This window comes from Carettochelys insculpta, chromosome 7 (assembly GCF_033958435.1).
Source record: "Carettochelys insculpta isolate YL-2023 chromosome 7, ASM3395843v1, whole genome shotgun sequence".
Lineage (NCBI taxonomy): Eukaryota > Metazoa > Chordata > Testudines > Carettochelyidae > Carettochelys > Carettochelys insculpta.
In genome coordinates, this window is record NC_134143.1 from 20,717,895 (window position 1) to 20,743,269 (window position 25,375).

General features: G+C 41.6%; 1 protein-coding gene across 1 annotated transcript in view; it reads left to right on the forward strand.

The window, feature by feature from the left end:
* RGR (retinal G protein coupled receptor) overlaps nucleotides 1-11,397 on the forward strand; it is a 28,785-nt gene extending 17,388 nt beyond the window's left edge. The window contains exons 4-7 of the mRNA XM_074999738.1: nucleotides 3,665-3,818; nucleotides 4,804-4,921; nucleotides 9,140-9,253; nucleotides 11,017-11,397. Of these exons, the coding sequence (XP_074855839.1) occupies nucleotides 3,665-3,818; nucleotides 4,804-4,921; nucleotides 9,140-9,253; nucleotides 11,017-11,160 (530 nt within the window). The 3' untranslated portion in view covers nucleotides 11,161-11,397. The remainder of the gene's footprint in view (nucleotides 1-3,664; nucleotides 3,819-4,803; nucleotides 4,922-9,139; nucleotides 9,254-11,016) is intronic.
* The last annotated feature ends 13,978 nt before the right edge of the window (nucleotides 11,398-25,375 follow it).

A 25,375-nucleotide genomic window follows, 5' to 3' on the forward strand; every position in this document is an offset into this window, starting at 1 on the left:
CTTGCAAGAGAGGAAACTAAGGCAAAAAGTTTAGAGCAGCAATAGGCAATCTAGCCTAGTGAGTGGGCCACATAAGCGGTCTGTCTTCATTTCATTGGGCAGCAAGACTGTCATAACCAAGACAGGCTACCAGGAATACGGCCAAAGTTGGCAACCCTACATTAGGCCCCAATCCTGCAAAGCTCTCTGACTTTTCTAAGAGGTGCTGTGCTTTCTCAATTTCTACTGAAGATGCACAGCACCTTAAAGTATCCACTGTGTACTTCATGTGCTATCTAGGTATGGGGTGAGAGGTGAGGCAGGGTCTTAGGAGCTGCTACTAAACTCTTTTTCATTTTTAGCACCAATCTAAAGGAAAAGTTGAACTAGTATCCCTGTAACTGAGGGAGCTATCTCCTCTCTGATGGAACTTATGCCTAAGACTACCTCATAGGGTCACAAAAGTATTTCTTAGCAGCATATGTATTGCCTCTGGTGTGTAGTAGGTTGCACCTGATGTTAAGAGTTTTAGTAAATTTCGAGAGCAAAGTGCCCGGTTTTTCCACACAAGGTCTTCACACACATTCACTTTACATTTATCACTTCCACTATATATATATATATATATATATATATATATATATATATATATATATATGTATGTAGGTATGTATGTATGTATGTATGTATGTATGTATGTGTATATATACACACACAGTTCATTTTTCAGTAAACATATTACATCAAATCAAATTAGTGAGAATTTGTTTGCCAATTGATAATCTTGCTTTCCTTGATTTGGTTACTGATGAAGCAATTTTGTTTATACGAAAAAATGAATGAATAGATTGTCCAGTCCTATATATCTCCCATTTGCAAACACATTCATTTCTGGTGTGCGAAATTTGTCAAAGATCAAGAAGGAAATTTGTGTGAGAGATGCTTTATAGCATAATAGAAGCCATGACAGAGACTTTTCTTGGCACTAATCAGCTAGCACACTGATCTACATCCTAAACTGCTCCTTATAAACCATTCTGGAAGTTGTTAGTAACTTCAGAGTTTCACTGGTTTTAAGCTGTCTTTTCCATCGCTTTTAATGCTTCCTGCCCAATGCAGCTCAAGAAGAAGGAGGAGGAACAGAAATAAAGTACTACTGTACCCTGCAGAAATGGTTCAAAGCACTAACTTTGGGGTTACTGAGGTTATGTCTACCCTAGGCAAAGTAAGCCAACTGCAGATACACAATTCTAGCTACAGCAACTGCATTGCTAGAATCAACCTATTTGTGGTCATCTTACTTGGCTGTCCCTACTGAACAAGGTCAATGGGAGAGTTTTTCCCATCAACCTTCCTTACTCTTTGCATCTCATGAGGAGTACAGGGATCAACTGCAACCCCTGAGAGGTCAATTTTGCATGTCCCTACTAGATGCACAAAATCAAACCCCGGTTGATTTTCTGGACTAGTGTAGACATAGTGTGAGATATGTTTTTCTCACTACCATCCCATCTCCAGTTTATACTCCCAAAATGCTATGTGTCATAAGAACATAGGAACTCAAGGTTACCCATACTAAATGAGATAATAGGTTCAACAACAGGCCTCTGACACTGTCCAATTCATGATTCTTCTAACAAATGTGAAACTATCCCAGAATGTTCCTGGCCAAATGTATATTGTTCATTTAAGAGGGAGAGGTTTGCTTTCCAGCCTCAGTGAAGATTAGTGCATACCCTGTAGCATGAGATTTGATTATCCTTACCTCAGCATAACTATAAATGGTAATCTTGGTAAGAAAATCATCCAGCTCTTTTTAACTGCAGAATATTTGACTCAATGACCTGCACTGCAGCAAATTCCACAGACTGCCTTGTCTGAAGAAATATTTCCTATGTAGTCTAAATTTACCAGCTATTAATTTAATTTATTAACCTCTTCCTCTTATTTTACGGTACTGGATATAAAGGCATGACTAATCAGTTTTTTACTATATAATTATGAAGGTCAAGTACCTCTATCAATTTTCCCATTAGTCATCTCTAACCCAGGCTAAACAACTTTACTTTATGAAGACAAAATAATTTATCTGGCAGAACTTTTATTATAGGTGATCAGGCACAACCTGGCCCCAACACACACACGCACACGCACGCATTCATGACATCAGATCACAGGTTATATCTGCAGTTAAGAAAAGGTAATTTGTAAAATGAGCAAATTTGCTCTAGAATCTTTGCCCACAATAAAGCAGTCCAAAATGTTATTTATAGAGTCTCATTTCTGGCCACGCCCCTTTGTGGTGAACATTCATGTCTTGAATCCCATTTCATCGCCCTGGCTCCTCTATTTGTATGGCGTCTTCATTCCTTCAAGTATGTAGCCTAACCAGTTTTACAAACATGTTCTCAAAACACACGAGAAGCTCTTTATTGAAGACACTTTAAAAAAAAAGAACATTTCAACTAGAGCACCACATGTAACTCCTGTTTTATGGAAAATTGAACAGTGGTATACTAGATGTCTTCTACGATTATGCCAAAAGAAGAGTAGTTTCCTGGTTCAGAAGTCCTGAACTCATGCCTCACTGTGTTCCTGTAGTTTTATTCTAGTGTGATTCCACTGAAATCAGCCTGATGTCTCTATATCTATGCTTCAGGCAATAAAATATGGCAGAAAGCAATTATGATCTCCTTGGATCATATCCTGAGTTCTTTAGATTTTGCACCCACATTCTCAAGAACTTTGGTTTCCGTGTAACATCCACAGGCAGACATCTGGAGTTTAGTGTAGGTGCCTCTACAGTTTGAAGTAAAAGCCAGCTGCTTCTCATCTTAGGCTGTAGAGGACACTCATTCTGTCTCTGTGAAGAGATCTAACTACCACTATGTGGGACAGTGAACCACACATAGGTGTGTGGGTTACATCTGCACAACCCACAAAGACACCAGGAACAAAAGCAACCCTGGCAAAGATGGGTTGATGGCAGACAAGAACAGTTAATTTGGAGCATAGAACATCCTTGACCCGCTATGTCTCAAGATGCAAATGACCCATGAAGGGGCAAAATAGAAATTGTAAGAGCCACTATTTTTAGGAGAGCCAGGACTGGCACAACAAATTGCTTCTTCCTCCTAGCCACAGCTTTTAGGACATTTGTATATGATAGCTTGAAGACTGTCCCTGACCCATCAAGTGATGTTCTCAGAGTCAAATCTCACACCTCCACTGCCAACCAGCGGAGAAGAGCAGGACAGAGATAGAACTTGAACAGCCTTTGTGGGGGTACTGCACCCCCATTTGTGTGCCATTGCACAGCAAGGCTTGGCGGTGAAGGCCAAGTGGCATCAGGGGAGCAGCGAAATGAGTTACTGATATAAGAGTCAGAGTAGTTCCAATGCCACTGAATGCCCTGGAGGAATTCCTTACACCAACACCAATGGTGTCTGCCTTTTGTTCAACCCTGGCTACTAAAGTTTGGCATAGAGACTGGATTTCTCTCTTAGGCAGGAGGCCAAAGGTTGAGGAGCTCAAACACTTGACATGCAATAGTTTCATAGAAATGAGAGCGCAGGCTGGATAACTGCAGTTATGTGGAAATAACATTTCCTTTTTCTGCCAATGGAAAGGGAAAATTAGAAGTCCTTTGCAATATTTTAAGATTCTGTATTTCTCTGTTTTGCAGGAAGCAAGATACAATGGAGCACAGCTATCATGATGGTGATATTTGTGTGGGTGTTCTCAGCATTTTGGTCTGTCATGCCATTGGTGGGGTGGGGTGAATATGACTACGAGCCCCTAAGAACTTGCTGCACATTGGACTATACCAAAGGAGACAGGTGAGGATGGTGTTTTTCTCTCAGCTCCTGCGAAATGGGGGACAAGACCAGCAGCAGGTGAATTTTACAGCACATGCTTATCTTTTGGGGGCTGACAGTACCATCTTTCTGGGAGAGAGCACTTGGGTGATGTCTTGGTGGGGTTGTTCTCAGCCTCCAGCCATGGTTGCTGCTGTTTGAAGTATCTCAGCCAGCCTCTGCTGGAGGCAACTGGCCTTGACATCCACTAATATGGCAGATCCCACTCACTACCACTGTAACAAAGACCCTGGCACCTTTAAAAGAGCAAAGCTGCATTGGTACAGCTCACAGGTGTGGGGCAGTTGGGTCAGAGGCAGCCCTCAACAATTGGCACCCTAGGCAACTGCTATATGGTCTATGACAAATAGTGACCATGCTAATTCTGGGGTTACAATATCCCCCATGTTCACTTGTCTGTTTATCACCTCATACATCTTGTCTTGCTCAGATTCAGACAAACCCTGATTGTCAACAGGAGCCTTTGCACAGTATCACGATATTATTTAATTACATTAACATTCTTTACATTATCTTTATGTAATACCATCTGTTTCCTGACATCAGATGAAATTCCTACACCCACAGATCGTAGAACTAATCTAGGAGGAGATGGTATTCGGGTGTCTTCACTGAGGAGATCGGATTACCAAAATCCACTCCCATTGTTGCTCTATCAGAGCAGGCTGCAGAGTCTGTCTGCTGTACCTAAAACATCTGTCCTTTTTTCATATTTACAAATAGAAATATATAAATACTTAAAATTTTTGCCTAGGAAAAGATTACAAGCAGTCTGGATTTCCTTTTCTATGCAATCTTTCATTGATAGTAAGGTAAGTAAGTATAGACGTGTTAATTATCGCTTAAAATATTGCATATGTGCTGGAGTACACTCTGATAAGTGTATTTTATAAACAAACAATGTATCAGAACAGAATTAATGGGGACTTTTTCCTCTATCCACCAGAAATTTTGTCACATTCCTTTTTGCTATGGCCATTTTCAATTTTGTGATCCCTATCTTCATCATGATGACAGCTTATCAATCTGTAGAGCAGAAATTCAAGAAAAGTGGACAGTTCAAGGTAAGGAAGATTCTCCAAGTTCCTCTCTAAGCAAGATCACTTGTGTTGAGGTATAAAGTCCTGAAATACACTCCCTACTCCCAGCCTCAGTATCCACACACACACACACACACACACAAAATCCTTCCCAGGACATATGATAAAACAAATGCATGCTGAGATAGAATTGGGAAGTTTTTGTTGATCTGATATAGTTAACCATTTAGAGTAGCTTTGCTCATGAAAACTCATTCTTACTAAAGTCTTAGCACACCAAATCTCTGGCTACATCTAAACTAGATGCATCTGTCAACCTCAAAGAAGTTGTGTCAACAAAATCTCTGTCAACAGGGTGCATCTACACACAAAAGCAGATGGACAGAGCAATCCTCTGTCGACAGAGAACAGCCAGACTGCTCTGCCCTCTCTCAACAGAACGGCTGACTGGAAGCTCTGCAAACAGGGCTGCCTAGTGAACTGGAAGTTGACAGAAGTGCGACAGAGTGTTATTCCTCAAAGGAAGCATTATGATGCCTCAGTTTCTAAGTGGGGGCAGGAGGGTTGCCAGTTTTACACATGTGACTTGCTTATACTCTGGTGGGGAAATCAAAAATTTTTATGAGTTGGAAACAAAGGAAACGTTTCTTCAGAAATGTGCTGGAGCACTAAGTGCGTGATGATGTAATGTGGTAATTATGTAACTTGTTTTCTTAGGCACACACTGTACAGTCAGTGGACTTTACACATGACTGGCTTGTTCACACAGAGCTCCCTCATTTATCAAATTCAGTCTCATGACCTCTTTTTAAAAAAGGAACAGAGTTAAAATCTGAGGCAAAGATTTGTGCTAGCAGACTAGCATATAGGGTACAGCATGTATACACAAGCGATGTATTACTTTAACAAAAATCAGCACATTTTTACATGAGTTTATGGAAGTCTCACAACTTATGTCTTTGCCTATTGTAGGATGATGTATAATAGTGTACATTATGCTATCCTAGTTATGATGCAAGAAACGTATAGACATTAAAAGCACAGTTCAATATACATACATTAATATGTGAGGTGCTAAAATACCACAGAAAAGCCTACAGTATACAAAGACAATGGGAACACTTTGGCTACATCTACACTATATTCCCCTTTCGGAAGGGGACTGCAAATACGGCAGATTGGAAATGCAAATTAGGCACTGATTTACATATGGCATTTCTCATTTGCATAATGGTGGGCACTCGCTGTTGCAGAAGTGCTGTTTTCAGAAAAAAACACAGTGTAGATGGGTTCATGCAAAAGGAAACCCCACTTTCGAAAGAACCCATTGCCTCATATTTTTCAGAAAAAGGGTTCTTTCGAAAACAGGGCTTGTTTTCAAATGAACCCTGGCTACACTGCTTCTACTTTTTTTTCAAAAACAGCACTTCCAGAACAGTGAGTGGCTGCCATTATGCAAAAGAGGCATCTGATATGTAAATTAGCACCTTATGTGCATTTCTGATTGGCCACATTTGCTTCCCCCTTCCAAAAGGGGAATATAGTGTAGATGCAGTCTTTCTGTTTTGGCATGATATCAATGATCTAATTTAATTTTCTGTATTATTTGTTACACTTGCTTCTTCTTGTTTGTAATACTTACAAAAAAATCATACCCCATCATTGATTTGTCCATTTGGCAAGCTTCCCGTTGCCCTCTGCCCTGATGGTTTCAGTAGAAATGAGATTAACATGACTGCTCATTTAGGATCCCTGCAGGGCTTTCAAGGGCCCTTGCACATTTCACCTTGCCATGCCACCACATGATTTATGTCAGTGCTCTAGAAATAGCTCTCAAAGGTAAATAGCTACTGCTGTCCCAGCAGGGGAGTCCAAAACGTTTGAATGGTGTCCCTAGTCTTCATTTGTCAGAAGCTGGGAATGGGTAACAGGGGAGGGTAACATGGGGGTGGGGTCACTTGATGATTACCTGTTCTGTTCATTCCTTCTGAGGCACCTGGCATTGCCCACTGTTGAAAGATAGGATGCTCGGCCAGATGGACCATTGGTCTGACCCATATGGCCTGTCTGATGTTCTTATATAGAACCCAGATGTATCTTCCCTTTGATGAAGCCCTGTAGACCAACCCCACTCCCCTCCCAGAGCTAAGATAGAGCTCAGGAGTCCTGACACACTCACACTCTGTGTCTCTGTCTCTCTCTCTCCAGAGACTATCCATTAAAAGTTTAAGCCTAACCAGTGTCCCGTAAGTGACTTGCCACAAGATGTCAGGATGTGTTAGTATTAGAGCTGAGTGGCCCTAATATTTATTTAATTTTCTTTCTTTCACATAGGAAGTAGATACAGTGTTCCAGTCAGCTAATTGCTAAGTTTATCTGCCAAAAACTAGAGTTTTCCAGTGCCTTAGTACCTCTGGAAAGAGGTGATGTGTGTATTGGGAAGGGTGGACAGGGTCAGTCTCCCCTCCCGCCACCCCATTTGCTGCTTGGCTTGTACTGAGTATGCTCAGTAACACTGCTGAAATGGCTGTTCTCACTCTGCTCCCCATGCCCTCACTCTGTGTATGGGTTCTGCCCCCCAACACAATATCACAGCATGAACAGGTTACCCACGCATCAAAACATGAAATGGCACCCCAGGGCCCTGTGGTAAACATGGTCTGTCACCTCATTACCAGCTGGACGCCATCACCCTCACTGCATCCCGACCCCATCCCATTCTTTCCTGTTCCACACACCTACCCTGTACTTTTCCCAGTGCTCTCCCACCCATCCTTTCCACCTCCTTGAGCTGCCACCTCCATGTCCATCACCCCCAACACCTCTGTGCCCCACTTACCTCCACACACTGCTGCACTCCTATTATGCCTCTATAAATTCCTTTACTCCCTATGTCCCCAGGCACCTGTAGTCATCTGCCTCCCCCTGTACCCGCATCCACCCCACAAACCCCTGTACAACCCCTCCTTTCTCCTTCACTGCCCCTGTCAAATCCCCCATCTTTCACGCCCCGTGCTCTCTCTTCCACACCCTTCTTTTCCCCTCCAGTCCACCTTCCTCCTTTCCCAGCTGGGTGACTTTGACAGCCCCTGGAAAAGCGTATGAAAAAGTGTCTCTGTGTAGGCAAATGCGTACATGCATTTTATGTGTGCAAGAGACTGTGTGTGTGTTTGTGTAGGTAGGTACATGAATTGCTGAATTTGTGTATACCTATACAAATACAATTTGCAGCCCACCACTTTGACTCTTCTTCCTTGTACTGGCTTTTGCACAAAAAATGATGACATAAAATTAGGGCTGTCAATTTACGCACATTAGCACCTGCTATTAACACAGGGCAGAATTAACGTATGAAAAAAATGAACACTTTAACTGCAGTCCTTAATGCACATTAATTGACAGCTGGGACTGCTGCTGGGGCTCTGTGCCCCAGCTGGCTCCCAGCAGCATGGCTTCTGAGATTCTCTACGGTAGAGCTGTATGGCTCCCCCAGACCAGCCACGGTCCCCACAGGTGCAGGGCTGCTGTCTGGGCTGGGTGCCATTGTTATATTAATGTGAAAGTATGCGTTACTGCAGGCTAGATGTGTACACAACATGAATACATGTGTATATCTACATGTACAAATAGGAGTCAGTTTCTGTAGATTTATTTATATAGGTATGTGCATAAGTGGATTTTGGTGCTTGTTTCTCTGTGGATTTGTATTTAGGCTTTAGGAGTGGCTCTTTAATCAACACATTGCAGCTGTGATAATGTGTGGCCCTAATTCCACACATATAGTTGCACTGACTTTAGTGAACAAAAACCATGGAGCTGATTGTGAAAAATGGGAAGAAGGGAGGGAAAGAATCATGAAAACCTTTGTGCAATTTTATTTTTTAAATACCCTTTTGGATTACTTTGCTGCCAGCTCTAATGCCCTACAGCAGATAAAACCTAAATTGAGCATAACCCATCTGTCAAAAATAAATATGCCTATTTGGTTATTGCTTTGAAAATAAGCACATGAGAGACAGTGGGAGGAGGGCAAGCAATGGATGGAGGGAGGGTGGGGCATTGGAAAGAGGTGGAGCGGGAGGGGAGAGGGACAAGGGAGTTCAGTCTTCTGAAATTAGCAAGTTGGCAACCCTAAAAATCCATCCCTGATTCTGAGCAAGGAATGTTTGATTACTGTCTGTTCTGTCTGCTTTGTGCCACATATAACTGTAGTAAAATGAGTGTGTGGTTTTGCTTTTTCAGTTTAATACACGTTTACCAGTGAAAACGCTGGTCATTTGCTGGGGCCCCTACACACTTTTATGCTTCTATGCTGCAGTTGAGAATGTGACTTTCATCTCACCAAAACTCCGCATGGTATGTTGAAAAGCCCTCCCCTTGTCTCTCCTTTTTTCTGACTTACTTCTACAGCATAATGATATTTCACTAATGAACAGCTTGATACAGGATTAATAAACACATAAATGATTTCCACATAGCATATTGTTTATCTTCTATCTATATTAACAATAAATACGAATTATATTTGTGAGATGACCACAAGTGACTGCAAATCAGGGCTGCCAGTGGAGCAGGGAGAAGAGGAGGGCAACTGCCCTAGGGCATGGAGATTCAAAAGAGCCCAGGACTCCCAGCGGCCACCACTGCTACTTTAAATCGCCACCAGAGCCCTGTGCGATATGCTCCAGAGCCCAAAGTAATACGCTCCAGGCGGTACTGAAGGGCTGGACTGGGGGAGACTAGCCCCAGCCCTGCTGCTTCGAGGAGTACAGAGCTGCTCCTCGACCCCGCATGCTCAGGAATCCAGCAATTCTGTCGACTCCCCTCCCACCTGCTGCAAACAAATTAATAGGCTTCTACTGTTGCTTCTGTAATTGAGTTTCGGCTCTGGATCTGTAGCCTGAGTATTATTCAGTCCTTCAGTTTTCATCTAAGTTCAAGTGGTATTACTTTAAAGAGTTGGGTTTGGCTCCATTGTTTTCCAACGTGGGGCATTCATTCATTTCTTAAGAGAAGCTTTAATAAGTAAAACCACTCTTACAATAAAAAAGCAGTCATGCAGCACTTTAAAGATGAACAAAATAACTTACCAGGTGATGAGCTTTCGTGGGGCAGACCCACTTCTTCAGATATGGAGATAGTGCTGTACTGGAAATGGCATGACAGTTTTATAATACAGAGATACAAAAACAAACTTGAAATAAAAACTGACAAATCAGATACACAGGACAGAATAGGGGGCAATGGGTGGGGTGGAGGGGAAAAATTACTGTTCTTTTTGAAGGAACCCCATCTACACGGCTAGTTTGCAATTTGAAAGCAGCACTTTCAATTATCCAGGTGGCCTTTATTATGCAAATGAGGTGCTGAATATTCATGTTAGTTGCCCCATTAGTATTTTGACCCACTTCATTTACATGCCCCTTCCAAAAGGGAGGGGCACTTCTAGAGATAGCCGAAGAGGATTGATACTAAGATTGCATATAAAAAGGATGGGAGTTAGCATATACGTATTATTTATACCATGCTACTTCAAACTAAAAACAAATATTTACACTGAGGAACAGACTGGCTAAGGGGTTCAGTAATAACATAAAGCCTGCCAGCAGTAGTTTGCTGGTTAAAATCTATCCCAAGTCCTGGACAGGCAAAAGTTACTATCATATGGTACGTGTTCAGTAGCCCATCTAAAATGAGTTAGTGATCTCAGCTGACTTCACATTGGATAGATGCCTACGTCACAAAATTGACTGTCATGTATCATGTCTTTGTTTCTGAGTACAGACACTGATTTGATTTCTCACTTTGGAAGTGATCCCCTCCTAGAAAAGGAACTGTGGTTGGGTGGTTTGGAGCCCTTTCTATAGTCTGTCCTGCTCCTTTCATGTGGGTAAAGGACTGGCCATCTGTTGACTCAAAGCTCATTGCAAGCACCAAATTTGCTTTTAAAAAATAATCCAGAAGTAACTTGTTTGGCAAGGGGCCAACTAGGCATTTCTCAGAGCTACACTGAAGTGATGCTACACAAGCCCATTATATCCACACTACAGTTTTTGCTGAAAATTACAATATTTGCCTGAAAATAAAATTGTTCTGTGTGTGTATGTACCTTGTAACAGATTCCTGCCCTTATTGCCAAGACTGTGCCAACAGTGGATGCTTTTGTCTATGCCCTGGGGAATGAGAACTACAGAGGAGGAATATGGCAGTTCCTCACAGGACAGAAGATTGAGAAAGTGGAGGTTGATAACAAAACTAAGTAATGAAGTAAGGCTTTATGCTAAATTAAGGCAGACATATAACTGAAAGCAAAACCAGCAGAGGAAACCATGTACATACACTAACTTCATTAAAATGTGGGTCCACATTGCAAAGGTTCTGCATGGTCTACAATCAATGAAATATTGAAAGAAACTCATGCTGTTTCAAACTGTTGTGTTTCTCTTTCAATCTATCATGAGCTGCTTGTCAAACAAGCTGCCTTAAACACGTGTTGGCTGTTGTCCGTCTCACTTTATGTCATTGCAAATAAACTTTGTGCTATGAGGTATATTTTTCCTGCTGGACTAAGATCAAAGTATAGAAAATGAATGGTGGAGATTAGGTTATCCACTGAATCTACCAGTAATTGTGTTTGGGTAACCAAAAGATTAAAGTAATATTCAGTATGACACTATATGGCTGTGTTAATGGCTTATACATGTGTGTTTTTTTAACGTCATATAGAACAGAAGTTTGCAAATGGGGCGTGAATCTACCATCCTTATTTTGCCATGATTTCCAATTACTTCAACAGTTTTTTTGTCTAGACACAGGTCAGCCATATAGCCATAATTTTGGGATTAACTGGCTGCCTCTCTATTTTTACTTATCCTAGTCACCATCACAATCAGTCAAATAACCTCTGTTCACTTCATGACATCTTTTTATATTTTATGGAACGCTGACCAAAGACTGGATGCAAATTTAGACCAAAATCTGTTCTGCAATATAGATGTAAATCTAATGTAGCTCCCCTGCTGTCACTGAAATCCCCTGACTGCAACGGAGTTATTCAGTGTTTGGTCTAGAATAACTGAGAGCAATTGTGATTAATGAAGAATCAAACTTTTTGAGCAGATAAGTAGCCGGTTAATCCCAAAATTATGGTTAGCAATATGTATTGTGAATTTAAGACTTTTATATTTAATCATGTTGTTCATGATGCCTATACAACTGAAAGGTGACAGTTAGATGTTGCTTATTATCACAAGATGTGGTATGACCTATTTACAAAATAGGTTTCGTGACACACTAGAATAAAAGAAAGACTGTGTGTGTAGAGACCCAAATCCAATTGGTCCTTAGAGAGAACTCATGGTTAAGTATCAAACATTGAAAGTAACAGACATTTTGAATGTGAGGAAAGACAAGTTTTTGTCAGTCATGGTCACCATTTCCAGTGCATAATTTATTGGACAGGGGACAGTATTGAGTAGTGGGATACAGAAAGGCAGAATGGTGCCATCCTAGAGAATACACCACTAGACAAAGCTGTGTACTTTACTTAAGAGTTTGCCCTTTGGAAACTTTTCTTATATATGTCTACCCAGAAACACAAAGATTTATTTTGTGTACTTGGGATGAAATTCTAAGGTCTTCCCAGCATTTAATTATCCCACTCAGGCAAATTAATATTGGCTTCAAAAGGAACGTGTCTCAGTCAAGACGTCATAATTTGACTCAGTGTATTTTTAAAGTATGCTGGTGCATTGGATTGTGATAAGCTTTTAGGAGTTTGACAAATGGCAGAGCTTATCTTATGTTCTTTATCTTTACATGAATATGAATTTCAGCAGTTCTCACAGCTATCTGTTTAGCTTTTATGTATCCTTTTTTAGAATGTGATTGTTGAAGACTCTGATGGATGAACTTTGATATTGTTATTTATTCTGCGCAAAGTTTCTCAGTGCCCTATAAACCTCCAGAAAAATGTTATTCCTATCCTGAACAAGAAACAGTCTAAGGGTATGTCTACACAGCCGCATTATTTAAAAATAAGCTATTCCAGAAGAGATTTTCGAAATAATGCTGCTACTCACAAAATACATTTTGAAATAGCCCTCAGCTATTTTGAAATAGAGCATCTACACACAATACAGCCTATTTCAAAACAGAGCCATCAGACACACAATGGCTTATTTTGAAATAGGCTCTATTCCCTGTCTCAACAACCTCTATTTTGAAATAGCTGTTTTGAAATAGGTGCTATTCCTTGTGGAACGAGATTTGTCTATCTTGCAATAAGCCAAATTCAAAATTATTTCCAAACTATTATTATTTCATTGTGTAGACACTAGCAAAGATATTTCAAAATAATGGCTATTATTTTGAAACTTTGCTGTCTAAGAGTCACATACTGTATGTAAAGTATCAGAGGAGTAGCCCTGTTAGTCTGGACCTGTAACAGCAACGAAGGGTCCTGTGGCACCTTATACTAACAGAAAAGTTTGAGGATGAGCTTTCTTGAGCAAAGACTCACTTCATCAGATGCTGGTTGTGATAAAGCATAACATAATGGGGAATATCTAAAGGGTTGGACTTAATTTAAGTAAATGCAGAGTTGGGTACAAATACAGTCTTTTGTGTGCTTGTGCAAATTATCCGCAATGCTCTGGTAGGCAAAATTTGGTTCAAAATCTCCCATGGACATGTTCATTCATAATTTTTTTTTCTTGCTTGCTTCACATCAGGCCAGAAAGAATGTGAAAAACACAAAGTCTCTTTCATGATATTTCAGCATTTTCCAGTTTGGTCCAAACTAACAGCTGAAAATACAGAGGCTCTTTTACAAAAAGGAGAGGGGACCTAGGGACAAAGATATGCAACACTTTCACATTTACATCTAGTCCAAGACCTACAATTCAGATCCAGATTAAATGTGAACCTGAACCTTTGCAAAGTAAATTGTTGTTCTGACCTAGGAGTCTGTTCATTCTTCTAAATTCTGATCCAGCTCTGGATCTAGATCTAAATTTCCTTAAAACGCCCCTGATTTGGTAAGTCAATGTTAATTTAGCTTGGATTCATTTCTAGGAGTGGGAAAAAGAAAGGTTGCCATTGGTTCACAAAGGCAGTTTTGCTTTCTATAAAGCCAAGAACTCATCTCCTCGATGTGCCACTGCAACTGAGGAGACACATCACCAGCGATCCACTAGCCATTAACAGTGTTTTTAAATGAGTAAACTACCACAAAAATTAATGACAGCAAAAAAAGTGAGTGAGGCAACTAAAATCAGATACAATTGTATTTCAAGATTCTCATCCCCCCACAACCAAAGAGCAAGATTATGTCCAGGAGTGTCAAATACAGATATTCTCCTCTACTCCTGAACAATTTTTACATGGGAAGCATTACTCAGCAACATTTTTCCTTCATGCAGGTCTAAGCTTTATTCCTAAATTCTCATCTCATGCACAGATGTCACAATAGGCAAGCATGATATTCACTCAGCCTATGTCTACACTAGAGGGTTTTGCTGACAAAACTCACAGCACGTCTACACATAAAATGCATTTTGTCAACAGTACGTCAACAAAACTCAGCACTTTCATTGACAGCCTTCTGCCTGTCCCCCCATGAGGTATAATGCCTTTCTCAATAGAATATGTCAACAAAAATGCTGTGAGAACACTGCGGGGGGCCCTCTGTTGACAGACAGGGCTTCTGGGTCACCTGGCAGCCTTGTCTGCTGTGCTTCCGGTCAGCCATTCTGCCGAGAGTGGCCAGGCAATCCCATCAGTCTCTCTAGACAGAGCAATCAACTTTCGTGTGTGGCTGCACTCTGTCAACCAAAGTTTTGTTGGACGATCTCTCCCAACAATGACTTCCGTCGACAGATCGCTGTAGTGTGGACATAGCCTCAGACATCCTTGGCAGTTTGTGATTTATAATTATATAATCAAAGAGAAAAGATGAAGAACATTCTATAAAGACTTGCAACTTTTCACTATCAAATAATTCCTTTTTCCTGTTGCTGTTCTTTTGCATCTTGTGCACCTTAAACTGAAAAAGTCTACTTAAATTAGTGGATTGCATTTAAGATTGTCCTCAAACTTTTCCAGTTCATCCCAGAAAGCGCTATGTAAGTCAGCCAGCTTTCAATTTCTGAAGAGATCTGAATTTGTCACACTATAGAAAATTGTATTATTTCTTCCTTTTTTAAAAGAAAAAATAAGGCACAAGCATACAGAAAACACCTAGCAATTTACTACTGGGACAAAAGTTCCATTGTAACTGATGCAGCCTTTCTGAATAGCATTTTAATTATACAAGGCAGGGACTGCTGATATCCATTAACAAGCATATTTCATTTGTCCCCTTAAGAAAAGCTATGGAAGCATGTAGTATTAAGATGCTGCACCAGTGTTTCCATATTTACCTTCAGGGCAATATATCTTCACTAAAGACAGCATGACATCACTACCCTATAGTAACTGATTGTCGTGGGTCTGGAAATTTTTCCATTACAAAGCCTGGCTCTCTCTCTGCTGATAAATTATATCATACTAAGGCCCCTGCTTTGTGATCATGTCAGAACACATTAACATGTGCAAAAGCATATATGCATGCACTGTAGAATCTGAAGAATGCAACATGAAGTTTACAAGGAGTTATCCGGAAACAAGTTTTCTAGTATTCTTACAAAGTAAAGCCTGAAAGCCAAATTGAGCCCAAAAATATTGACAGTGCATCCCATATCAACTTAGTCTTTAAAAAGAAAAAAGAAAAATAAGAGGTTCAACCCAGGGATATTCATAGTTCCAGGGCCACTCCATTCATGGTAGAGTGATGGATGCTGGGGATGGATGGATGGATCCTCATTGCTATGAACCTCTTTAATAAAAGTGGAAATGGCTACAATCTGCTCGACTTCAAATTAGGTGTGGCTCTTAGACACCAGTAAATTTCTCTTTGCAGTTCTCAGTTGGATATGGTTTAGCAATAGCCCCTGAATTAATACAAGGAAAAATATTAATCTCCTCCAGGTTAAATTGCTTGATTCAGCACCCAATAATTCTATTAGCATTTTAGAATATGCAGTATTTTAACTCTGCCATCACTAAGTGAGACCCCTGTTAATGCTCAGGGTATTCATGCTCATTATTCCCATTAATGTCAGTATGATTTACCTTTATAATTCTCAGGGCAGGTCTACGCTATAACTGAAGGTTGAATTAAGATACCCAATTCCAGCTACATTATTATGTGGCTAGTGTCAACGTACCTTAATTCGGGTTTCTGCGCTATCTCCACTAAGTGAGGTCAACCGACTTCCCTTTCTCCTAAACAAGAGCAGGACTACTGGAGCCAATGCAGGTGTCCTGTAAGTTCAAGTCAGTACATCCTTACTTGGCACATTAATTAACCTCAGGAAGGTAGCCCACGATATGGTCAATCTTCCCTGTCATGAAGGTGTACCCTCAGAGGCACTGATGGAAAACAGACCTCCTAAGAAAGAAAGGAGGGAAGATCTTCTCCTTACCACTAGACAGAAATATTATCTCCTCTGGATTTCTGAGGAAGGAGCAGGCATCATGACTTATTTTATAATTATATGGTGAAAATGAACAATTTTGCTGTAAGAGTATGCTGGGAGACTTGTATTTTTATGTCTGATTTTAATAAGCAAGCAGTTTTTAAATGAGGTGAAATCTGGGGTACATCAGATTACCTCCTGATATGGTAGTTGAAAAGGCTGAGAACCACTGACTTAAACTACAGAAATAACAGCACTAGATCATGAAGAGACAAAGAACGTTTGAAACACAGAAGTTACTTCAGTGAAAAAAATGAAAGTGAATACTGGTCCACCATCACCTCAAGGGAAACTTGGGTTCCTAATATGAAAATACTAAAAGGACTGTCTGTGCGTGAAGATAGCTATGAATTAGCAAATCAGTGTTAAAACCCTGAGCTGAGCATAACCATTCTCCTTTCTCCAAAATCCACAGTATTCAGGTTTGCAACCAAGGATACATCCCAGTATTATTAAGCCTGTGCTTTAACACATACCTCTCAATCCACGTGCACCCTTTCCTGTGGCTGCCACATTAGTTATCCTGTCAATTATCCAGACATCCTGACCAACTGGAATACGAGTTTTCAGTCTTTTTGTGCCTGTTCTGAGGGCACAACAACAAAGGGACTCAAAAAATTTAGTTTGTGATTATGTAAATAAAAATCAGAAGCAATATTCATGCAGCTTATAGGTTTGCTTTGAACACATAGTATTGAATTTAGAAGGCTGAAAGCTTGAATGCATCCATTTTGCTCATTGTAAACATCATGTAAACATAAAGCAAGCTATCCTTGACAAACCTGGCTTTCATACCCCTCTAAGAGGATTACCCCAAACACTGGCCCAGAAACGGGAAGAGAGAGACGAGAATGTGCAGAGACTGCAAATTAAAATACATTTGATAGTGTTTGTTGGCCCATTTTTCTCAGCTTGTTGGGAACAATTCAGCCTCCATTTAAAGCTAGACAAACAAGTCACAATAATGTAGTTAATAAAGTGAGCCATCTGTGAACTGACAATTATCAAATGAAAAACAGGGTGTATTCTCAAATATATTAATTATTGAAACAAAAACATTTGCTAAACCATTTCTTATAGCAAATCTTAGTATATCAGTCAGCCACAAAGAGTTTGTTACAAATGCTCAAAACTGGAAATTTGACCCGTTTTAATAGTACACCCAAATTTATCCGTCTGTGTTCCCTGACTGTATTAACACAATTCTTAAAATTGGATTACCCATGCAAATAACAATTTGAAATTCACCTGCCAGCTTTTGCTTGCTCTTTCCACAAACATTTTTGCCAGTACATTAATTTACTAGAACATTAGTGGACCACAAACACTAGAGGGCACATGTTTCAAAAGTCAAACAGCTATTCACAAACAGATGTTTGCAGGGTTCACTTAATTCTCCTGCTGCTGGTTGTACTAATCAAAGGCAATTGCTCTTCACAACCACCTTAATGAAGCAAAGCCCTAGAGCACATGCTTAACTTTAAGCATGTGAATAATCCCATTTATTTCAAGGTCTGTGTGTCCTATGCTCCTGTTTGCCTTCTTCTGTGTTTAATTCCAATTCCACCAGGGAGCAAAAAAAAAAAAAAAAAAAAAAAGCCATGGTTCCCAAACTTTCCGGCATCACACCCAACTTCTGATTGCTGAGAAACCCTCACACCCCCACCCCTTCTCTACCATCATCCAACCCCCTTTAACAAAAAATTCAATTCATAATTTAAAATAAACACAAACTTGATACAAAATGTTATTTAAAATTAAAAATAGGTGCAAAAAGTTTTTTCTTGGCCTCTTGTGGATGCCTGATGCAGACCCAGCTGGCCAGCTGCCTGAGCCCTGTACCAGCTGCCAGAGCTGCCCACACCAGCCACCCACGTGCCCGAACCCTGTGCTGCCAGATCTGCCCACCCAAGTTGACTGAGCCCCACGCTGACAGGGCCAGCCACCCACCTGAGCCCTGTGCTGCAGGGGCCAGCTGCCAGCCCAAACCCTGAGAGCTGCCAGCCCAAGCCCCATAAGCTGCCCACCTGAACCCTGCCCCTCCCCTCCCCTGAGCCAGACACCACTAGCCCCCATCTAATCCCATCCTACCCATCCTTCCCCTCCGCCTCCAAACCACACTCATTCACCTTTGCAGAAGGCAGCTAGCTCCACGTGGGTTTTGTTGGCTGCTTGCTTTCTATAGCAGCTGCGCCGGGTCACCCACATAAAATGGCAAGGGCTGAGAGCCGGAAGCGAAGGCTGGCTCTTTCTTGGGGTGGGGGGAATGATAGGATGGCTGAGTCACCTCGTGCCCCCCCCCGGAATTTCTTCACACACTCCTGGGGTGCATGGTTTGGAAAACCATGTTCTATAGCTATTTTCCCTGCTCTGTTTTGGTCTTGTCTATTTAGATTGTAAACTCTCTGAGGCAGGGATTGTTTCTTACTCTGTTTGGACAGTGCCTAACACTATGGAGTCCTGTTTCACTTCCGATATAAGCCAATGGTTCCCAGCCTTGGGTTCGCAGGCCCCCAGGGTACTGCAGGGGATCTATGAAAGAAATAAAAGATAAATAAAAATGAGCACAGAAAATTAGTTGTAAATAAATTGCAAAGGTCCAATCAATTATTATTTTATTCTAATTATTATTTTTAAATTAAATATCTTCCAATAATGTTTTTAATTGCAATTCATTGATGTGAATCGGGAGTAACCCCACTGGGTTCATTGGACTGAATGATGCCCTCCTCTGAGCCCCCTCCCAACAACTCAAAATAGAACGTATCTTTGGGCCACTTCCTTGCTTAATGACATTTTCCCCAAGGGATGATTTACAAGGACCTTCAGATTCAGCTCGTTTTAAAGCTGGTTAATTCAGCACTGAGCAAACAGTATTCTACTTCCATCTTAGCATTCGGGAGACAGAAATCAAAAGGATTATGAAGAACTGAGAATTAAAGTCACAATCAGAAGGAATAGCTGTTGCTCTCTACTACACGGATGAAATGTAAGTCTACAGAAACCTATTGCACTGAAGACCACTAATGACCTACTTCTTCAGAGGGTCTTACCCACAAAATCTCATTACCTAATAAATAAATGTGTTAGTCATTAAGGTACTATGGGACTGCTTGTTTTTGCGAAACTACAGACTAGCACAGCTACCCCTCCCAGACTATTAGCACTAGTACAGTATTATGCTTCCATGTAAGCCATTCTGTTAGGCGCCACAGAGATGTTGTGATTGTAAATGGGAGAGGAACAGGCCTGCAGAGAGAGGGGAGCAAAGGGATAATTGCACAGGAGCCCAGGACTTAAGGGGGACTGGGGCTGCTGCTGCCACCACCATTGCTATAGCCCTGCCCAAGTCACAAGCCCGTTTAAATAGCACTGCCGTAGCAGTATGGAAGGGCTGCAGTGAGTCCCAGAGCTGGGATCCTTGAAGCTGCAGGGTGGGAGGGGCCCCAGAAGTTGTAACCGTGTGAGTGAGTGAGGAGGGGAGAGCCAGGGTAATGGACAGGGGCATGCTGGGAAGAGAAGGAGGGACTGAGCTCTGGGGTAGATCCAGGCATGGGACTGCAGGGAATGAGGCCGAGGGAAGTGGAGGAACCAGGCTGAGACAGGAGAAGAGTGGAGGGGTGGTGCAGAGGTAGGCAGGGACAGTTGGGAGAAAGGAGCCAAGCAGGGGTGGGTGTGGGCTGTGGGGACACAGTGGAGAAGGGGATGGGCAGGGCACAAGACCACTGGGGGGAGCAGAGCTGTGCAGAGGGTGCCCTGGGGGCACAGAGGGAAGGGGCTGACCTGGATACAAGAACACTGGGAGTGGGGCAGAACTGAGCAAGGGGTAGCTGAGGGGCAGAGCTGCGCTGAGCAGAGGGGGAAGGAGCCAACCTGGACACAGGACCACTGCGGGGCAGAGCTGGGCTGAGGGTTGCTGGGGAAGGGGAGTAAAGAGAGAAAGGAGCCAAGCTGAGCACAGGACAGCTGAGGGGCAAAGCTGTGCAGGGAGGATGGGGGTGGGAGGCGCACCTCTAGGCAGGTGTGCTTGGGGCTGTGACTGACCAGGGGTCATCTGATTGAGGGGTGGCGCTCTGGGTTTCCCTGGTTGCAGGGGTGGCTTGTGGCTCTGTCCAAGGGACGGGGGCGTTGACTGTGTGGCACAGAGGCCTGGAATTCCTGTCAGCTGGCCTGGAGGCAAAATAGGGCTGAGTGAAGGAAGATACCCATCAGAAAACCTCCCTATTAACATTACTATCCATACAACTGAAATACGTTGAGAGTCCCTGTAATAGAAATAAATAAACAAATAAAACAGTAGTGCAACAACTCCAAATTCTACGTAGAATTGTGCTGGTTATGGAAGTAAATGAAAGAGCTCCACTCCACTCCTCACGGAGAACGTAGCCTCTCGGGCAGCTTCTAGAACTTCATTGGTCTGATGATAAAATTCTTTCATGTTTCCTGAAAAAGGGGCAGGGGAGGAACATGAGGAAAACTTTTTGACTGTGGCAACATACTGAAAAGGAGGCAAGAAAATGACAGAGAGCAAAGAACAGGAAGAAACTCCAAGTGCAATTATGTATTAATTTATTTTGCACATCCAAAGATATGCTGGAGCTTCACAAAATGAGTAAAGACAGAATCTTTCCGATAACTTCATTGGGCAACAGACCAACCTTTAGATTGTGATACCTTCACTGGGCAACAGACCAATCCGACACTCAGTTTTTAAGCCAATAGCAATGCTTCAGTTTACTTCAATGGGAACAGGATCAGCCTCTTGTCTCTCCTATTTAATGCTTCTTCCAAAAATGTTGCTATGTGTAATCAATAACTATATCCATTTCATAAAGGGGATTCTTAGATAAAGTTGCTCTGCTTCGTGTATCAATGACAGCATTGGTTACTCTCCTAAGTACACATTCTGGCTTATTGCATGTAGTTCTAAAATATATTCTGATCCATTGCAATAGATAGAGTAAACCCACTTTGTTCAGCGAGTGGAAGATTTCAGTGATATATAAATGGTCAGAATCACCTGCATCACTACAAAATTTCTGTTCAGAATGTGATATTTCTTAAAAGAAAATGACTGGATATTGATCCAAAACATTTGTTTTGCTGCTCAAAAACACTGGAACATCAGCTGTTTCATATTAAACCTCTTACAAGTAGCAAACAGACATTTTAGAACGTTAAATAATGCAGGTTTTACTCAATGTATTCCAGCGACACTTGCTTCTTATGATTACTTTCAGTCTGTAGAATTTCTTAATATTATACATCATGTTTGTTGATGCTTTTCAAGAGATTAGCCAGATAAGTAGCTGTCTATGCTCTAATTTCTTCAGGAAATACAGGTTACTTTAATCTTCTTATGCTGTTCAGTGACGCTATCTGGTATGGGTATGGTTTTAAATACCACCTAATTCTAAACAGGTTGAAGAGGTTCAGAAATTTTGCTTCAATTTTTTGCAGACTGACTTTGATCCTAAAGTTCAAGTTTCTTTAAGTTGCAATTGTAACATCAGGAGACACTTCCACTAAGACAAGAAAAATAAAAGAAAAAACCTTGGACTAATCCCAGGAAATATCCTAATTTTATTATGTGCTTAGAGACACTCTCAATAAGGCTAACAGTCTGTCAGCTGCTGGGTGACCTATATAAACCTGGAAAGTTCATGCTGGGTGTGTGCATGTATTATATACACACACTATTTATTTTACAATTATAGGCAGAGCTTATCATGTACAGCTCTGAACAGAAAAATAAAGAGTGATGTGTAGTACCTTCCTCAATCCCAACTACCAACAATTTATTTCCTTTAAAATAATTTTCTGGGATTTTAGCTCATGTTCTTCCTTTCCCCCAAACCTGGCCGGGTCTTCTCTCGTCTTGAAGCTCCACACCACTAGCTGCCCTCTTCTTCTATACTAAGTTCAAACTTCTCCATGAATCTTTCCCAGCCTAGATCTCTGGTCTTCTCTCCTTTGACACCCTAAGCTATGGTCTTGACCAAGATTCACTTCTCTGTTCTCCAGCTTCACAGTCCTTTCTGCAAATGTTCCCGCTGGTATTGTCCACACTTGGAACAGCCACCCAAATAATATACATCAGTGTTTCTTAAACTTCTTGAGCCCAGGGAACACCAAGCAATAATATTTTTATGCGGAACACCCACGAACTTTTTCTTTAAAAAAATGTGTTGTCAGACGAAACAAACAAACAAACTAACAAACAGCAACATATACAACAAAAACAAAATGAAGTGATTTAATCAGGTATCATAGCAATGAAGAAGTAACATTGTATTTGGTTTTAATAACAGAAACTATGTGCCATCAGTGTATTTTTCCAAACACTCGCAGCACACCTGCGAGTTGTTCACAGAACATCAGTGTTCCACGGAACATAGTTGAGGAAACGCCGATATACATTAAGCTGCTTCCCCCTCCACTTTTAAAAGCATCTGGAGACCTGTCTGTTCCATGAAGTTCTAATGGCGTGATTACTCTGTATTCACACCTATCACCACAGACACATAGGGAGCAATATAAGTAATCCAAACTAATAATAATTTGTGTGCAGTTAAAAGTTTTTCTCCCTAGCAACCCAAATTCTCCTTCTGTTTGACCCCACAGTGAAATCACAACAGTTGTGGCTGTGGCTACATCACATCACAAATTCAGACCGTAGCTTCCCTGTGGAAGAAAAAAAAAAAGAGGAAAGGGGCTGGAAATGTGAGCCCCTTGTGTCAGTAAACCAGGAAAAGGTAAAGAAATGAAGTCATAAAAATATTTTTGTTAACAAAATATTAATAAATTTTAACAAAAATATCTTAAAATTGTCCTTGAGTGTTCAGATGTGTTAAAGGAAAACATAACTGACAAAAGAATTCTTCTCTGTCTAGAAACTGAGCCCACTGCAGGTCTGAGCATTCCACTTTGTGCTTCACGTCAGCGCATAAGGAAGGGGGCAGGACTAGGCAGAGGCCCCGGATCTGGCTGGGCTGAACATCACAACCAGATCAGCAGTTGTACTGTGCTTTGAAATGCAGTTCCCATCATTTCGTCTCTCCTTCCCTAAAGCACCACAGCCCAGGCTCCTCTCCTGTGGTCAGAGGACATCAACATCATTCACTATAAGGCATTGTCTGAAGAACAGCATGAGGCATCCATATCCTTGCTAGTCAGGGAAGGAAGTGCACATTTTAACACGATGCTCTGTGTGTGAACAACAAGGCACAGGACTGACTCCAAGCTATTCATAAAGAGTGAAATTCCCACCTGAATAAAGGGCCCACCAAGGCCTTTTTAGTGGACTAAATTAGAACAGGGTGCAGAGTCTGAGATTAACACACAGGCCTGGCAGATGGATCCAAGCTTGTTCCAAGCTGTGTGCTGTCTTGGTGTGTGATTTTTAAGGAAGTCATTGAGCTTTTCTGCGCTGCATTCTCCCCATCTGGAAACAGCTAGACAATACCATTACCTCTCATAAGGCTAGGTCTACACTAGAAGCATCTGTCTACATAAGTTACTATTGGAAGAGATGTTCTGACAAAACTTGTTGATACATCATAACAGCAAATCCATCTTTTGATCCGCTCTGTCGACAAAAGGGCCCCCCTCACCCGTGCACCTATTCAGCTTTTTTGTCTAAAGGTTCTGTCAACAAAACGGACATTGTGTGCCCACACCCCGTGAGTTTTGTCTATGAAACTCTCTAGTGTAGACGTGGCCGTAGGTGCTATGAGGCTTGACTCAATGCCCGTAAAGCATTTGAGACCCACGTATGTAAGTTGTTGCAAAAGCAGATATTATATGCTCCCTCCAGAGGAAGTTCACAGCACATGCTTCGTACAGTACCCCTCCTGCTGACATCATTTTACTCAGCACAGCTTGCTGAGAACAGTTCACTGCATATGCCAAAGGAATGAGAACGCCTCATCCACCACTGTACTTAAAATAGGGGCTGCTGAGAGAGAACTGTGATGAGCTGTGCTGGGTTGCTGTTGTTTCTTAAGTTTGCTCCTAATTCCAGCCAATGAATTCACTCAACAATTTAAACTGAAGACAGGAAATCGCATATGTGCAGGCACGCTAGTTCCCACAGGACTTATTTAATTCTCTAGAAAGCAGTCTCCGACTGTTAGATCTGAAGAAGTGGGTCTGTCCCACAAAAGCTCATCACCTAATAAATCATTTTGTTAGTCCTTAAAGTGCTACTGGACTGCTGTTTAGTTCTCACTGTTGTGTCAATCTTCACAGCCTAACCTACCATCCCACATTGGCATCCACACTGGGAAACAACCAACAATTAAATCTTTCTTAGGCTCCTCTTCTGGCTTTCAAACTCCCAATCACTAGAATACACCAATTCAAAGCAGAACCAGACCCTGCTATAAGAATATATGCAAAACTGCAGACATAATTCCACTGTTATGATGACTAATGCCCTTCCAACAAGCTGTTAAAGATATATGGGTTCTACACATACCTTTCACAGTATATGGTGTCCTTCATCCAGTGCACTAGATGTCCAAATACAACCTATTTGAGTAAAACCAAATAGACAATCAGTACACTCTCAAATAAAGTCTCATACATACACACACAGAGAAGAGACAAAAACACTGTATCTCCCATTACCAAACAAAATAATGACTCCATAGCCGTGTCTACACGTGCACGCTACTTCGAAGTAGCGGCACTAACTTCGAAATAGCGCCCGTCACAGCTACACGCGTCGGGCGCTATTTCGAAGTTAACTTCGACGTTAGGCGGCGAGACATTGAAGCCGCTAACCCCATGAGGGGATAGGAATAGCGCCCTACTTCAACGTTCAACGTCGAAGTAGGGACCGTGTAGTCGCTGCGCGTCCCGCAACTTCGAAATAGCGGGGTCCGCCATGGCGGTC